The sequence below is a fragment of the Cricetulus griseus genome, chromosome 5, assembly GCF_003668045.3.
Source record: "Cricetulus griseus strain 17A/GY chromosome 5, alternate assembly CriGri-PICRH-1.0, whole genome shotgun sequence".
Lineage (NCBI taxonomy): Eukaryota > Metazoa > Chordata > Mammalia > Rodentia > Cricetidae > Cricetulus > Cricetulus griseus.
In genome coordinates, this window is record NC_048598.1 from 162,931,041 (window position 1) to 162,948,653 (window position 17,613).

Sequence of the window (17,613 nt, forward strand, 5' to 3'; positions counted from 1 at the left end):
TATAATTTCATCATACATGAAGGAACCTGTGCAATTTTTTGAAGAGTTAAACAGGTCTAGACAATGTGACTTTTCCTACGTTAGGTGTTCCATTCTACCCACTTGAACCGAGATAACAGTGTGCCTGAACAGAGGTGTACATTAGGAAGGAAGTAGTGATTCTCACAGCTATCTTAGGGATTTCAAGCAGAAAAAACATATTCCACCTCTTTGTCCACTTAACTTTCTAAATAGATTAGATTTCTAAAAATGGAAAAATGGTTTCTTCAATATGAAATCAGTCACTTGCCAATGGCATTAAGAATGTTCATCAAGCTGGGTGTTGGTGGGGCACGCCTTTAATCCCAGCACTCGGGAGGCAGAGGCAGGCAGATCTCTGTGAGTTTGAGGCCAGCCTGGTCTCCAGAGCGAGTGCCAGGATAGGCTCCAAAGCTACACAGAGAAACCCTGTCTCAAAAAAAAAAAAAAAAAAAAAAAAAAAAAAAAAGAATGCTCATCAAAGAGAAATTACATTTCTTGCATTTTGAAGATAATGAAGTCTTTTATTTTATGATGGCTTGGAATATTCCAACAAATACCAAGATAGTTTTCTTGATACATCCTGTGGTATACGGACTCTATTGGAATTTTTGACAACTTTCTTTTATGATCATTACACTCCTTGTATTTCCTGGATAGTATTTTTTTTCCTTTCTGAAAATACCCAAATATTGGCAGTTAATTAGAAGGTATGTTTCAGGTTAACTTTGCTAGGAAGTATGTCTTTTTCTGTAAGCAAATAATAAGTTGTTTTTGAAGTATATCTTTATGTTATGGTTGTAGTATGCCTATCCCCTGTTGGCTCCAATACTGAAGACTTGGTCTCCTATTGTTAGGCTATTTGGGAGGTGTTGGCAATTAGGAGGTGAGGAAATCGGTCTCCAGAGAAGGAGCTTTGAAGGTTCTATCTGCTCTTCCCCGGCCCCTCCCGCATCTCTTCATGGTTATACTGGCCAGCAGAGCCGCCTCTTCCTCCTTCCCCATACTTTACCACTGGGAGGATATGCTCTGTTGTCTTCTTTCAATGCATACTAAGAACCAATACTGCCATGGACTATGGATTGAGAGATCAAAAACTGGGGATCCAAAATAACCCCTCCACACTCTTCCATTGTTTGTGATAGGTTTGCTGTCGCTGATGAAAGAGTTCTGGGATATTATTGTTAAATGAAGAACTACATTAGAAGTCATAATCTGCAGATGCACTATAATTAATTTTAGCCTTCTTATTTTTTTATGTTTCCTTCAGTGTTTTAGAAGTTTAGTCAGTGGATTAAGTTTCTGACAAATCACTTCCAAATACACAGGCCTCCGTACTTCTCCACAAACACACAAAAAGATATGCATGCACATTGTTCTTCCTGACTTTCTCAATTACTTCATCTTAAATTTAAATCCATGTTTTAAACCCTGCAACTGGAAGCCCAAGGTATGCTCACTCATTGTAGACTGAGATAGGACTGACTTCACTGCTGGCCCTCTAAATCAGCGGCTCTCAACCTGTGGGTCTCGACCCCTTTGGGAGTTGAACAACCTAAGACTATCAGGAACCACAAATGTTTACATTACAATTCATAGCAGTAACAAACTTTTATGCTTTGAAGTATCAAGGGAAAAAAAATGACTATGGTTGGGGTCAGTGCAACACGAGGAACTGTATTAAAGGGTGGCAGCATCACGAAGGTGGAGAACCACTGATGGAGGTGCTTAGGATGATGATCCACCAGCGAAACAGAGCAGAACTCACAACATAAAAATCTACAACCAGCCCCATTGCTGAAACTGCAGAGGACTTTATTAAAGTGGCAACCGAGGCCCACGGAAATCCCAGCCATATGTGTCCACTCTGGCAGTAGAAAGTTAAAACAGATTCTAGTTTTACCATATTTAACATGAGGTTAATAATTTTGAAGTATTTATTTTCCCATTTCTCTGCCTACACATCATATTTTTACTAGCTAATGACAGAAAATAAGTCTTTACATTTTTCTAAGGTGATAAACGAAATATATGTGGAATATGAGAGGTTGCCAAGGTAAAAAATGGATGGAATGAAAAATGGTTTGTGATGAAGATTGAAAAGAGGGACATGCTATTCTCCTAAGAGATTCCTTACATCTGTTTTAGATAGTGCAATTCCTCACAAGCTTGCTTGTGTAAAGTGAACACAGCTGACAGAAGTTTCAAGTTTTCTATTGTGGTTTAGCTGTATGTATCACATATCAGGATATTCAAATAAAAGTGTAAAGTCTGGTGAGAGAACTTAGACAATGTCAAATTTCATACAAAGGACTTGGAGCTAGTGGGCTATTAATTTTCTGCACTTTCTTCTAATTATTATTGAGTGTTTGCCAAAAGCAGTTTGTAAAGGGACACTTCTGTAATGACTCAATTATTTCTCTTCAGGATTTATTTGTTTTTATTTTCCATGTATGAGGGTTTGCCTGCATGTATGTATATTCACATGTGCATCTGGTGTCAACAGAAGTCAGAAAACAACTTTGGAACCCTTAGAACTGTATCGACAGGCAATTGTGAATTGCCATGTGGGTGCTGGGAACCTATCCAGGTCCTCCACAAGAGCAGAGGGTTCTGAACCACTGAGCCATCTCTGCAGCTGCTGATGAGCCAATTCTTAAAAATGTTTGAGGGGCAACACAAGGTGGCACATGCCTTTAATCCCAGAGTTCTGGAGACAGGTATCTGTAAATTCACTGACTGCTAGATCCTCAAACTGAATTCCAAACCAGGCAGACCTACACAGTGAGGCCCTGTCTCCAAAGGAAAAAGATTTGAGATAAACACATTAGATAAAGAAAGTAAGAAAGAAAGGGGAGAGGACAATTTAAATCTTTTACAGGGTTTCAGGTCTGATAATTTGCTACCCCAAAACAATAAGCACATAAAATTAGAGGAAAGTGTGAGCATTGGCCCATGTGAAATACTTACTTTCCTCAACTGGGGACGAATATTGCCAAAAATCTGAGAGCAGTTGATGCTATTCTAGTCCCTGGATCTCATAAAGAGCCTTCTACCATACAGACCTTCTAATCAAGATTAAGGTAAATGATAATAGGACATGCAAAAATCTTCTGCAGCACACTCCCCTTTACTCTGAACAAATACAATGTAAGTCAATGAACTGAGCAATAAGCTAAGAACTACAAAGAAAACTCATATATATGCCCTGGAATAGGATGGAACCAAATGTTTCTGCACAGACTCTCTCTCTCTCTCTCTCTCTCTCTCTCTCTCTCTCTCTCTCTCTCTTTCTCTCCATATATATGTACATTTAGGGATGGGGGCCATGCACCAAGTCTAACCACAGTTCAGAGGTTGAGGATAAAGAATTGTGACAAATTCCAGGCTAATTTGGTAAACATGGTGAGAACAAGGCCAACTGGGGTTTCATAGCAAGATTGACAGACACACAAAAAAATAAATATAAGGTGAATAGTAATACCTGTATCACTGGCATTCTAAAGAGATATGGATAGTTATAAACATGGGCAAAGGGGCTCATACAAGTGGGATATTCACTAAAGTGCCTGTTTTATGCACATTGAACAAGGCACTCTACACATCCTAACTATATGTGGTCACTTGCCCAATGAGTGCTGTATTTACATTGAATTTTAGAAGGCAACTAACTAATGAACAAAAACCTGCGTGACGCTTCACACAGCACTACCTGGCTATTGATGAGGAACAAATCAACAGAGCAGACATATTGTGTTAACTTTCCAACATAGTGCCATATGTAACTGCTCTACTGGATAGCTTAACAAACTGGCTCCTTGAATATCTAGTTCTTTTTCTTCTCCATCTTTTGATCCAAGGTTTTTCCCTGTCTCATCCCTTGAATAAAGATTTCTACTCTAATAACATAATATTTCCAATTTTTTATCTTAAATATTCGGCAGTTGAAATTGCATTCCTGTAATTATAATTATAACTAATAGACCTTCCATTTCCCATGTCATAATTAATGTCAGGTTTTATTAGAGCACAATCATGCTGTCTTTTCTCTTCCAAGACATCTTTTATTGTCACAACATTTATAGTACATTGAATTAACTAATAAAGTATCCTAGAATCCCTTTGAAGTGATAACTTTATACCACAGATTCTGGATTATTGCTTAGAAAAACACATTTTTGTACTGTTTTAAAATCACATATAAAGTATTTCTTAATGTGCAACTAGTTCAAAACCAATAAAAAAAAGAAAGTAATGATTCAATGATAAATACATTAGAGTTCCTAAAAGGTTGTTTAATGTGCTCTTGGGAAAGATGAATGAGCTAATGGCAACAACCAGAAAATCCAGAGATCATCCTTGTTGGTTGCAATATATGACACTTAGGAAGGATCAACTTCATAGCAGCAAAATGCATTTTGGTAACAACATATGAATGATTTTCTTCTAAGTCATACCCCAAAGTGCTTTCTTTTCAATCATACCAAAGCTTCATTTTTATATTTTAACTATTCACATAAAGCTGAATCCTATAGGCAAAACTGAAATCAGAATTAAGACATACTGTGTAACTGTGTCATTTTAAAATATAATTGGGGTTAGCATAAAATTATTAGCTTCTCAAAAGGTAAGTAGTATTTTACAAGTCCAGCTGCAGTGCATTTGACACACTTAGGAGAGCCCCACACTGAAGGTGGGATGCTGGACCATTATCTGGAACTCACATGGGGCAAACACTGTGCTTCTGAGGCACACACAGTGCAGACTCTAATATCCACACTGTATTTGACCCAAGGCAATAAAGTTAATCTCTTAGAGTCCCGCCCTTTAAAGTTTTGCCTCATTGGAATTCTTAAATCTCTTCCTGCTTGGTTCACATAGTATAAACACTCAATTGTACACTGCACATACATGTGTTTGCAATATAAACATGAGGAGACACATGGGGAACAAATCACAGAATCACAAAAGGATTTGATGTTACATTATACATTTAAAAACACAGCAAAAACAAAGTTTTCAATGTATTATGCAAGAAGTCTCATTAATTGACTCTTTGAACTAATTTATGTAATTCCCATCTGTACTTTTTTTAAAGTCATTGATGAATTCAACTGTACTGCAGCAAATGAAAAAACAGTTAGAGGTGAGCATAATACCAGCTAATGGAATTTGAAATTCACAGAGAGAAATGTTTCCTACCTAAAGTAAAGTCTGTTGGCTTGCAAGGTATTTAATTATGAAGATCCAATGCTAGATATGAAAAGTCTCTAAAACCTCAAATCACCAGAAAGAATTTCAAGTTGACAAGATGCTCACCTTCATTGAACAAACAGGCTTATTTTTCTAAATTGTAAACCATCTACGAAATAGATATCGATTCTTCCTTTCTCTTCTTTGAAAACATACCTTGAATACAACCCAAAAGTCCAGATCAAATTTAGCTTTTAAGAAAACCTATTAAAGTTAGCCCTGGAATAGGATGGAGCCAATGTTTCTGCAGAGACTCGCCCAAACACCTTTCTATCCCTCAACCCAATGCTTCCAGGCCTAGCAAGGCCTGACATACAAACTTAAGGTACACTTCTGTTTCTGCACCCAGGCTCTCAGAAACAGCTGATCCTGGGAGAGCCTTTGGATCTAGGTGGGGTCACAAACAGATGCTCTACTATAAAGAAACCCAGCCTGGGATGAATCTACTTAGGCCTTAGTAGGATCAGATGGTCAGGAAACTCAGTGTTGTTGGAAATTACTGTGTTTTTAGGATGTTGAGGCATTCTGTAGAACAGCCAATGCCCTTGGTTCATTTCTTTTCTGTCCTTTGAGGCTAGAGGCTATGGGAGGGCCTCTAAGTCACAGGGCCACATTGTGTTGAACTCTAAGGGACATTCATGATAAAGCAGGTTGTTTTATTTAACTTAAAACCTGGAAGCAGCTTTCTGTCACCTCAAGCCTGACTCAGAACTTATTAGCATGGTGCAATAGTTCTTTCATACGCTTGTATCCCGATGGAAGGAAATTTCAATGCACTCAAGTGTCTCCGCATCTAATAGCTACAATAATGTTTATAATAAAAATTTACAGGTGTATGGTGCCCTTCTTATAAAAATTATGATTTACTTCACAAATCTTTTCAAAATACCTAGAAGAGTAAAAAACTTACATCCTAATTTCACAGATTTATAGCAGTAACAACTCAATAGAGATGATATCGGTGAGTTTTTGAGATTCAAAATTAAATGTTGACCAAAAGTGGCTAGATAGGCAGTTGAATTTTCTAGCTCTCTGAGACAAAGCTAAATCCTATGAAAGAAGCTTAAATCTGTATTTTTTTTCTGTTCCCTTCCTAATATGTAAGAATTCTTACTTTAGGGCCACAGGAATATTTTTAAGTTACCAAGTGCAAATATCTACCATAAAAGACTATAACATAGCAAGCATTACTCCTAAATAACATAATCATAGCAAAATAAAAAAGGAAAACAGAGGGTCAAGAAAGAAATTACAATTTGCTGCTCTAGATTGAATATATATAATTTTATACATTGTTCTTCTTTTTCAGACACTATTTTGATCACCATCTCATGGAAAAGTCATTTGATAACCGTATGGGATAAAATCAGGAAGGTACCACTTACAAATCAATGGTCAGAAGCCACCCAGTCTGACAACACTAATCAAATCAACAAGGGAGGAGGAAAGATGATTTACATATAATTCCATCCAAGGATAGGCCTACCTGAATCATATGCAAAATCTCTGGGTTCCTGTTTGATCATCAGAGGAGGGGGGAAGCTTTGGCTGGCTGCGCCTCCAACCATGGTGTTGTGTTCATAGACTGGGTCATGGTACTCCTGCTTAAAGCCTTGTGGTGGGAAGGGGATGTTTGGCTCAGACATCTGCCGTTGGTACACAGGACGCCCTTCCCTTGGCAATGTCGGCAAAGGAGGAAAAGAATTACAGGGTTCAGAAAGCTGTCGACGAAATCTGGAGAAGAGAGAGTGTTTCAGATGAAATGGTAACACAACATTGTCTTTAAAGGACTGATAAAATGCCTAACTGCTAGTGAGTAGTTTAATACCAAACGCCCAATGTGAGCAGATTTAATGAGCCTTAGATTTCTCTTTCTTAGAACAGTAGTGCTATGATTTTTAAATCCCACGATGACGTGTACTCCCCTTTTAATCCATCCATTACAAACACTTCAGCAGATCAAGCAATTAAAGGTGTACTGCCAGTAGCTGTAGAACAATGAACTGTTTGGAATAAATATGAACCCTACCAGCTAAAATGACCAATTTTAAGCTAATTGGATCATTTACATAACTTCTGGAAGAAAGGTTCCTCAAATAATTACACATAAGAAAAAGCAGGAACAACAGGATCTGATCTCAAATGGCATTCTTTCTCTTTAGACTCTGTCACCAAACTAACCAGCAGCCGGACAAAAAGCTTCTTACTGCATTTCCTTCCACAGCAGTCAGTAATGTGGGAAACATGAGAGAACCAAATCTCTTCTCAAATCAGCAGGCCCTTAAATTCTTCAGCAGTGTCTAAATTCACTATGTGCTCTTGTAACAAGTACATTTTGGCATCAGGGGAACTTTTGTTTTCTTATTAAAGACTATCTCTGTGCTGTCCACGAACTCCAAACTGTTGAGCTGATTAAAAACTAAGCATATGTACACATCTGACCAGGAAAGATGAAGATGATAATACACAGAGGCTGCACAAGTCTGGGGTCATTCAGGCTATGAGGACATGTCTAAGGCCTAGGCTGAGAGCTATACGTGAGGCCCATGCTCCTTGGTTCTTGGTAATGATTGGTTAATCACATAATTGTTCTGGTCTGTGTATCTCATCTGTAACATCATTGACCCACCGCAAAGATGTGGATTAATTAAAGATTTAAAAGCAGTCTAAAAATTCCCCCAGAAGTGCTTAAAAAAAGTAACCTCTAAAACATATCCATAAGCAAATATTAGCCTATTAACCTATCCCCACTAAAAGCATTCCTAAGACTTTAATTTTGAAAGTTAGCATTTAATTTTAGTAATGTTAAACGAAAATAAGGTAAAAGCCAAAGAATGGCAAAGCAACTGCTGTAGCATTTTGAAGCATAGTGGATGCCAGGGCTTAACTCTAGGTATACCGGCTGCCATGAAAAACATGGAAATTCCACTTACACCTGCACAAAATAAACTTAGAAACTCGGATATTGTGAAACAGCTAGGCTGGCTGGCACTGCATTCATTTCCCTTCTCTTGCTTATTTCATTAGCCAAAAAAAGAAACAGAAATTATCATTAAGAACTGTCAAGGAGTGAATCAGAAAATTGTAACTTGATGGTAAAATAAGAAGCTGGCTCACTTGTGAAGCCTTAAAAGGAAGCTAATAATGCCTGCACTGAAAGCTTTGTAAGGAAGCAAAGCCGTTTGCTTTTACGAGTCAACCTGATTTGTACTTATTCTTGCTGGAGGCCACGTATGTGTACGTGACACACTTCCCAGGAAGATGTATGGTCTGGGTATCATTCTGGTCAGCCACTGACCAATGGGAAAGAGAAAGAGATGGAAGAAAGAGTTTGGTGGCTGAGGATAGCATGCTAACGCACTGGTGGGTAAAGAGAATCAGGGTATGCCTCGGGGACACTGCTGAGGAAAACAGACAGGTCTCTTGCACAGTGGGTTCAAGAGAAAGTGCCAAGGGGCTGGCCTGAGGTATGTGGTGAGGCTGAGAAAGGAAGCGGGGTTCTGGCCAGCTGGCCATAAACCGTTCCCAGAGTGAGGTGGGGTGCCGGGGGCTGGAGGTGGCTATCTGGGGAAGGGATCTGTTCCCAGAGCAAATTTGCCATTTATAACCAAGGGACTGCCATTTGTTGGCCAGAGCCCTCTAAGAAATCCTCATCAGAAACATAAGGTTTCAGAGATTTTCCTGGGATTGGCCAGCTGGTGCAGTCCTCAAAACTCAGTGGGGGGGCTGTGGGAAAAGACCCTGAGCTTCCCTCTTGTAGTTCCGGGCCGGCTGTTGTCAGTCTCAAGTACTTGACTTCAAGTTGAGAAACCAAAATGGATTTGGCTAAAGCATCTCCAGTTAGTTCATATAAAAGCAAGCACACTACTTACTCAACAGTCACCTTGCCTTAGAAATAACTAGCCTGAGCAGGGGGGCAGATGAAATAACCCATAACCCAGTGTTCATTTGAATGGGGGGAGGGTTGGTGATGACAAATTCGGGGAAGGCTTCAGCAGTGGACAAAAGCAACCTTGATAGTGTTTCATCGCCCCTGCTTTTTTCTTTTTGGCCCTGCACAATGTGCTTCTGTTTAATGGCCCACCATGCAATAGGCATTCTTTCATCTGTATTTATAAAACTGTTTACACAGATGCTCACAGCATTTCACTCTCAATACATCTCAAGTCTATGGGGTGAGAAGGGAAAGACAATAGGCAGCATTTAGTAACTAAAGCATCAGAGCCCCTGGCGACAGGAGCAAAGGTAGAAGACATGACTGGGTTTCATATGGGAAAATAGGATTTCATCCTTTTCATTTAAAGCAAGGAGGGACTGTATCTGCAACTGAGACTCAGTGTTCCCTTTATGCATTCAGATTTGCCTGTGGCACACCTGCTTCCTCTCTTGTCTAAGAGGAGTCCTTTCAATCAGCTATTTTTAGTGATGTACCTCAGCCAGTTATGGTTGTAGCTCATGGATAAATGTTTGAGGTTTGGGGGGTCCAACTGTTAATGCAATCCTATATTAAGAATCTAATCATTCAACTTTTCAATTAAAAGGCAGATTGGAAATAGAAAAGCAATAGAAACTTTAAGCTCTGAGTTCCCTAATGACTTCACTCCTACTTGTACTCTTGGAATCTAACAGGCTACGGATACTATGTAGTGGAGGGTGATGTATGTTTCTTTTTGGTTAGTATTCAGCGCTCTCACAAAGATAGTCACAAAAAGTGAGCTCATATTTTGCCATCAACTCAGTACACACTTCGGATAAGGTCCTTTTCTCCCTTGGAAACTACTGTCAAAGATATTCCAGGGATACACTGATGATGGGGGGAGGCACTTAGGTGGGTAGAGGTACCCCGTGGTCTAACTCACATACTAAGGTGGTGCTTCCCCCAATATTGTGTTGATACTTGGATCTCTTCATCTCTACAAGTGAACAGTTTTCTACTGCAGCCCTCTCACTACTTCCACACTCCTGGTTCATTTCTAAGTAATGCTCAGTTGGTGCCTGTCTCTTTGAAGCACACTCTCAGTCCACAGTCAAGGGGTCTACTGACATTAAATAGTCATTGAAAAGGAAAACAAACAGATTAATCAAATAAGTTGTACTTTGTAAGACTATATAGAACCAAATAATCTGATGTAATATAATGAATCTAATTTCCTAAGCCACCTACTAAAATGAGTCTACTAACTTTGCAGAGCAAGTGCCCACATATGCTCAGGGAGAAACATGATCTCATGTGAAGTTTAAGGGAAGCAACTTAAGAAGCGAAGGAGAAATGTTCAAATGTTCAGATTTTCCATTTTAGCAGCCAATTTAAATGTTTATAAAAAGAAATGCTTGTAAATGATCTCCACAAATTATTTTAGATAGAGCAAGCTTTATTAGAACTATTTGTGCAGATGTGCAAAATTAATATGCTCACCTGAAAGACTTATAGATCTTCACAGCAGCCAAGAGCAATACCCTCCACAAAAGCTGACACTGGTGGAGGTTTTTGCCTGTTTTGTCTGAAATGGCATCTGCAGCTTACCTGTGGTCCATGGGGTAGTTGCTGTCTGGTATGGACTGAGAAGGAGGGAGGTGAGCTGGGAAGGGCCTGTCAGGTTTCGGAGTATGAGTTGTGTTTGGAGATGCATGATGTAGTGGAGACACTGGAGTACTGGATGGTGTCGGGGGGTTGGAGGGCCTCATTCCCACGTGTGGCTTCTGATCATAGGCACTACCCAGAGAACAAAAGAGAGGACAGGATGCATTGGAGTCGTTTTTTAAAGAATCCCATCCTCTTTAGGCGTAAGTGATAAAGAGGCTAAAACCTTAAGATTTTGTTTTTTTAGTTCTAGAACTTATAGACTTCAAAGTCCCCATGCCCTTAAACAGAAAATAGAATATGAAATCATATAACAATATGAATAATTGTAACATCCATTTTTAGTACACAGACAACTTAGTTAAGGAAGACTCCTGGGACTGAGGGCTCTTTATCTCCATCCATTCTCAACATACATACACTGTCAGTAAGCTGAACAGATAGATCCTTCCCAAATCATTAAGTACCTGATCCTAATTCTCCCTCTGTATTACATTTTAAAAACAAGACCTAATATTAGCTTAATAAGAGAGACCATATTGGATTTGCCTTTATTTGTGCTAGAATTTTAAGGCAGTGCTGTTGCCTTTGTGGATGTTTTATATTAAATAAATGATGTTTGGCCTTGAATTCTTCACATGAAATAATAAAGATTAATGAGGTGAATTAAAATGTCTCAGATGCATTTAAACTTTCTTTGATTATGAGTACAAAATGATATTATTAAGAATAAAATCCTATTATCTTAGACAAACTTCCAATCTCAATTACAAAGAAAAAAAATTAAGCGGTTGGTTTTATATTATGAATTTAAATTGCTCCCCAAATGTGTGGCTTTCTGGAATATGATTGAACCTAATGTCTCCAATATAGAAAAAAATAAGATTTTACTTTCTGAACAACAACAAAAAATATATTTCTTTTTTACTCTTCAAATAAAAAAGCACTAATGTGAACTGGGTAAGATGGTGCATGCCTTTAAACAGATCAGAGGCAGGCAGTTCTCTGAGTCAACTGGGTCTATAGATCTATATATAGACTGAGTTCTATACAGCCAATGCTACCCAGTGAAATCCCATTTCTGTCTCTGTCTCTGTCTCTGTCTCTGTCTCTGTCTCTTTCTGTGTGTGTGGTGTGTGTGCATTGTAAAAGGAATATTTCTGTTCAGATTAATGTACAATAACAAAGTTTCTCTATTACAACAACAGAATTATATTCATGACTAAATATGCTTTGCCGAAGTGTGGGGCATGTGCTACATTCATCTACTCCAGCTTTAAAGCAATCTGTTTTCAGATAAAGAACACTGGGAAGGTAACTGGTGGAGGAGAAAAGAGAGGAATTGGAAGGGAGGGAATAGGGGGATAGATTTAATCAAAACACGTTATACATATGTATGGAATTCTCTTGTGTTTAGTTCTATGCATGTTCTTTACTGATATTTCTGAACCAAAACATACTCTTTCATAAAGTGGCTTGGTTGAGTCTTTCTCATAAAAAAGGAAACAAATGGCTAATTATTCTAAGATATTACTTTCCTCCCCCATAAGATTTTATATTAAATGTTATTATTTAGAGACAGATGAAAAGTACTAGAATGTATTGTATACACCCTCTATGCTGAGAGAGATGCTGGTTTCCAGAAAAACCCTCCAAATTGTCACCTAATTTCTCAACTGTTCATTTATGGATCAGAGACATATTGTATCAAACAATGTTTTTATGGTCACCAGAATGATCAGTGCTGAACTGCAAAGAGAATCCAACATCTAACCTGTTCAATGACTGGAAATTCTCCACTGTTAAAATAACTGTGATGGGATACAAGCCTTAAGCAGAAAATGCAAACAACAAAACTAAATCTTCAAACATGTATTAATATCTTACCTAAACTCAATATGTTCTCATAGTTCACTTTTACAATAGATCTGTTTTATAAAACTTTGTAGTTTCAATTGAGCTGCCCCATAATTTTAGGCTCTAGTGAGCCTCTTAAGAAGTCAGATATAAAAAAATAAATTTCAAGAACCAACAGAAAGAAAAGATCTCAACATTGGTCAGTTGCCATGAGATGGAACATTTCTTGAGTCTCACATCTCACAGATGTATTTGCAACAACACAAGATTGCTCAGGGTCCCAGTGCATTATGAGCTTGAAGTGATCCACCTTTTAAAACAGTGCACATATCTGCAATCATTTTTCATATGTTCTCAAACCACCTTCCTTTAGGAACTAAGTTTCTGCTATAATCAAGACTAATAGTCAATAGCTAGAGCCAATTTTTTTATATGCAATTAGAGGCCAAGATGAAGAATAAAAGCATGCAATTCACTACAAAGGGTTTTTAATGAACACATGTGTTATCAAATTTTCTAGCAAATGAACAATGTACTCAGAATGCACCACCCTTTATTATCATCTCAAGAACAACTGGCTTTTTAATAGATAATAGCCTTGGCTAAGCCTTATAAAATTCTAGTTTTATTACAATTGTCCATGAATGCATTGTATAGATCATCTGTAAAGACAATCAGATAACTAATGTCCTGCTTTTGCTTGCCAAATGTTATATATTTTTTCTGACAAACTATCTACCTAAAGTAAATAATTCATTCATTCTGATGGGAACTTCAAAAGCTGCCTGTGCCAAACAAGACTCTCCTTTCAAACACAAAATGCATGAGTACAGAAAAAAAAGTTGATGATTGAAATCAGAATTATTATTTAAAATGATGCTAAAGTGTGTGGTTGTCTGGGGAATGGGTCTTTGGAGTTCTGCTGAATACATTACCTAATTAGCTTATTATATAATGAAGATGTAACCCCCAAAAAAACTGACTTGAGATTGTCTACACGTTGTTTCAGAAAGTGGTGCCACTCTCCTTGTGTGCACTGAACTGCTTACCTGACACTGTACAGGCACTTTTCTCCATAGCTGAACTTAAAGGGTTGCTCTTGGCTGCAGGCAGACCCGAGTTCTGAACATGGGCTGTGGGGTTCTTTCTTGATTTTCAGTGGTAGGCCATGAAAAGCCACTAGAAACAGAACAAAATTATCCATAAATATTCAATTCAATTAGGAATTAAATCTATTTGTCTGTTTTACTTCTCTAACTTAAAGTATCCTTAACATTTCATAGTAACTTATGATTGTAAGAATAATAGCATGTGATAATCCAGGACACAGAAAGGATTATGGAAATCGTGCTCTGCAGCCCCCTTTATCTGCTTGTACTGTGTAACAAAAATGCACACCTGAATTAAGTAAATCAAACTTTGCTGATATTAACAATTCTAGAAGCTTGGTTTATAGAAAAGAAGTTTTGAAAACATGTCAAAAGATTTTCAGTGAATAAAACAGAGGAAAAAAATACAACTGTTAGTCAAGGCTGGAGTACAGGTCTGGGCATTGTTCACTAGTAATGCTTCAGTAGCAATGATTTCATGGTGCGTGACAAAGAAAATCCAGGTGTAAGTCCAAAGGAAAGCCACAATAGTATGTAAAGAGGAAAACCAACATCTTTAAGGCCAATAGTTATTTTTAAAACAGAAACTAAACTACCTGCCTATCTATTTACCAAAAATATGAAGATGAAATACAGGTTAGTAATTAGTACCTATTACAATTAAACTTGTAGTCATATTAGTTATGCTTTCAAAGTCAAAAGAGATATAGTTTAGACAGACAGGTCATCTTGAAACACTTCAGATATCTACAGAATATGGAATTGTAAATGTTTTAATAACATAGGTTCTTTTTTTATGACAATGAGAAATGTCTGCCTCTGGCAGCACCAATCTATGTCAGAGAAGATGATGGGCATCAAAGAAACTCCACACGGAGTTTACTTTCTTTGTGGCAAATGTAGCCACTGGGCAGGAAAGTGTTCTTGCCTCAACTGCGGACAGAATGCTGTCCAAACTGGACAAGCAGACACAAAAAGAGAGTGACTGCTAAACCTTGCCAAGACAAAGCAGACAGTCCTTCAAATATCCTGCTTCGTAGAAAAATCTGTTGAATATTAGAGGCCTGTGGGCTGAAGTTGGAGGCCCCAACCTTGCAGAGGAACCTTGGGTGACTGTCCAGGCAGCCAGCTGTTTCTGTCGTTTCTCACAATTTTTGGAAGTCGCTTGCTTGCACTTCCTGCTTGCTCAGGTAATATGATTTCCTTCTCAGGTCTCCGATGAAGTTGAAGACTTTATAGCTATAGTTTTCCTTTTTACAAGATTCAGAAATGAAATTCCTTAAAGAGGTGTAAAGTGTATAAACTTGAGAGACATTAAAAATAGTTTTGGTAACGCAAGTTAGAATAGAAAGTGAACTAGGTACAACATTTTAGACTCATCAAGATAGGATAGATACAGAGTATTTTCTCTGAATTTATCAGTTGCTAATGGACTAGACATTGTTGATATGCTTATTGCTTGTTTATAATGTACATAATGACTGCATTTATTGTATGGAGTTTTTCTTATATTGGTTATAACCTTTTTTTTTAGACAAATTAGGGAAATGTTATTTATAACAAATAAAGCTTGCCTGAAGATCAAAGTGCAGAGCTAAGCAACTAGCTAGCCATAGAGGCCAGGTAGTGGTGGCACACACCTTTAAACCCAGCATTCACTAGACAGAGGCTGATGGACCTCTGCTAGTTCAAGGCCACCCTGGGTTACATGAGATTGAATCTGTCTAAAAGAGAAACAGCTCACACAAATGTGATCCCAGAACTTAGGATCACATGCATTTAGTCCCAACACTATGGAGGTAGAGGCAGGTAATATGGCTGTGTGAAGAGAGGAATATAAGGCAGGAAAAGACAGGAGCTCAGGCACTCTGAGGATTTGTAGCTATGGATGCAGTCTGAGGACTCAGTCTGAGATGCAGTGTGAGCACTCACAGGGACAGGATCTCCCCTTTGGTCTGAGATTGGTAGAGGTACAAACTCCAGTAGCTGGCTGCTCTGCTTCTCTGATCCTTCCGTGTTCACCCTTTGATAGCTGACTCTGAGTTTTTATTATTAAAACCAAAGAGAATTCATGCAACAATAAAATGATACATGAAAATTTTTCATCACATGAAATCCTCCATAAAAATTCTGTATCAAATGATGTTCTTCTTTTTCATACATTATAGTGTGTAGTGATGTTTAAAACACAGTTTTAGCTCATGTTCATTCATTTGTGCTTAATTTAATATAGGTTATGTCATAAAATGTACACTATAAGAAATCTATATATGTATATTCTTACATAAACGTGCTTATTTTATGACTATAAAGTCAACTAATAAATTTCACTGTATTTTTAAAATTCCGATGAGTACTCAAGTGATCAGTATATTCTCTTTAGAATTATTTCACTACAATGTAAGTGAACACTGTAGTGTTCACTTACAAAAACACACGTGTGCACTATTTCACTAATTCTTAAAATATCAAACATGTATATTGCAACACGTTTTTTGGTAACTTTGGCCGAACTTTTTAATTACTTACTAGCTCTTTGAACATAGTTAACAAAATATATGTACTCAATTTCTAGCACTTTGAATTAAAACCTAGGTTTTACATTTTCTTAAAGAAACCAATTTGCCCTCAAAGAAATAACAAAGATCATGGATTTAATTTACATGAATAAAATTTGTGAAGACCTAAGATGTCATATTTATATATTTTTGCACAAAAGGCATGAAAAGATTACTAAGCAGCTTGCAAAATACACTTAACCCAAAAGAAAAAAAAATGACAAATTAAGTTTTACTAAAATTAAAATTGTCACTTTAAAGGCACCATTAGAAGAATGAAGGAGAAACCATAAGCTCCCTGATGCTTTCAACAGAAAGAATTGACAAATAATTCTTATTTAACATAAAAGGGTTTGCTGTATGTCGATATGATACAAAAGACCAACTTGAATGGACAAAAGGTGGACAAGCAGTTCATAAAAGAAAATATCAAAATAGCAAGATGGAGGGGGTAACCAAACAAGTTATCAAAATGTACAAAATGTAATCAAATTTTGCTCATCAGGAAATTGGCAATAAAACCACAAATTATAACCAAATGCCCATTAGGAAAACTAAAAGTTGACCATATGAATATTGAAAAAAGAAAATAATGGGAACTCTCATTCATGCTGCTAAGATGATGGGCTGGTATAAGCATCTCAGAAAAGAGTGTGGCTACCTGCTAAGGTTCAACATGAATGTCCCTTCTGATCCAGTAATTATACTAATGTCATATTTGGATGTGTATGCATATATGAGACAGGAGTGCATATGTTGCCCCCAAAACATATGCAGGGATGTTTGTAGAAGTTTATTCATCAGAAGAAAACTAAAAATGTTTTAACTATTCATTGGTGGAGGTAAGTCAGTGAAGTATGGCATCTGCAGGCAGAGAGCATTCAGAAAAAGCAGGGAATAAAGTACCTTCCAAGGGGTCCACAAACACAGATGCTCTCACAGCTATGGAGTTAAGCCTTGTAATTTCCAAAACAAAGCTAACTGAGATTGGAAAGATTGCCTTCCATGTTTAGCATGTGGTTTTGCTCAGGGGCTCAGTTAAATTAAATCTCTATGGTGATCTGTGACTCCATGGCTAGCCTCTTCTCACAGGGTGGACATGTGGACTCAAGAGAACATCACATGCAGATGAAGGCAGAGATCAAGTTGAGGATTCTGCAAACCAAGAAACGCCAAAGATTGACAAGAAAGTGAGGAAGAACTCTGGAGCAGATTTTCTCCATCATTGCTCAGAACT

General features: G+C 37.7%; 1 protein-coding gene across 3 annotated transcripts in view; it reads right to left on the bottom strand.

The window, feature by feature from the left end:
- The window catches only part of Etv1 (ETS variant transcription factor 1), a 91,144-nt gene that overhangs the window by 27,748 nt on the left and 45,783 nt on the right, over window positions 1–17,613 (bottom strand). For all 3 annotated transcript variants that reach the window (XM_027419741.2, XM_027419740.2, XM_035445106.1), the window contains 3 exons: window positions 13,759–13,888; window positions 10,796–10,984; window positions 6,758–7,005 (listed from right to left, as the gene is read on the bottom strand). In XM_027419741.2, the coding sequence (XP_027275542.1) occupies window positions 6,758–7,005; window positions 10,796–10,984; window positions 13,759–13,888 (567 nt within the window). The remainder of the gene's footprint in view (window positions 1–6,757; window positions 7,006–10,795; window positions 10,985–13,758; window positions 13,889–17,613) is intronic.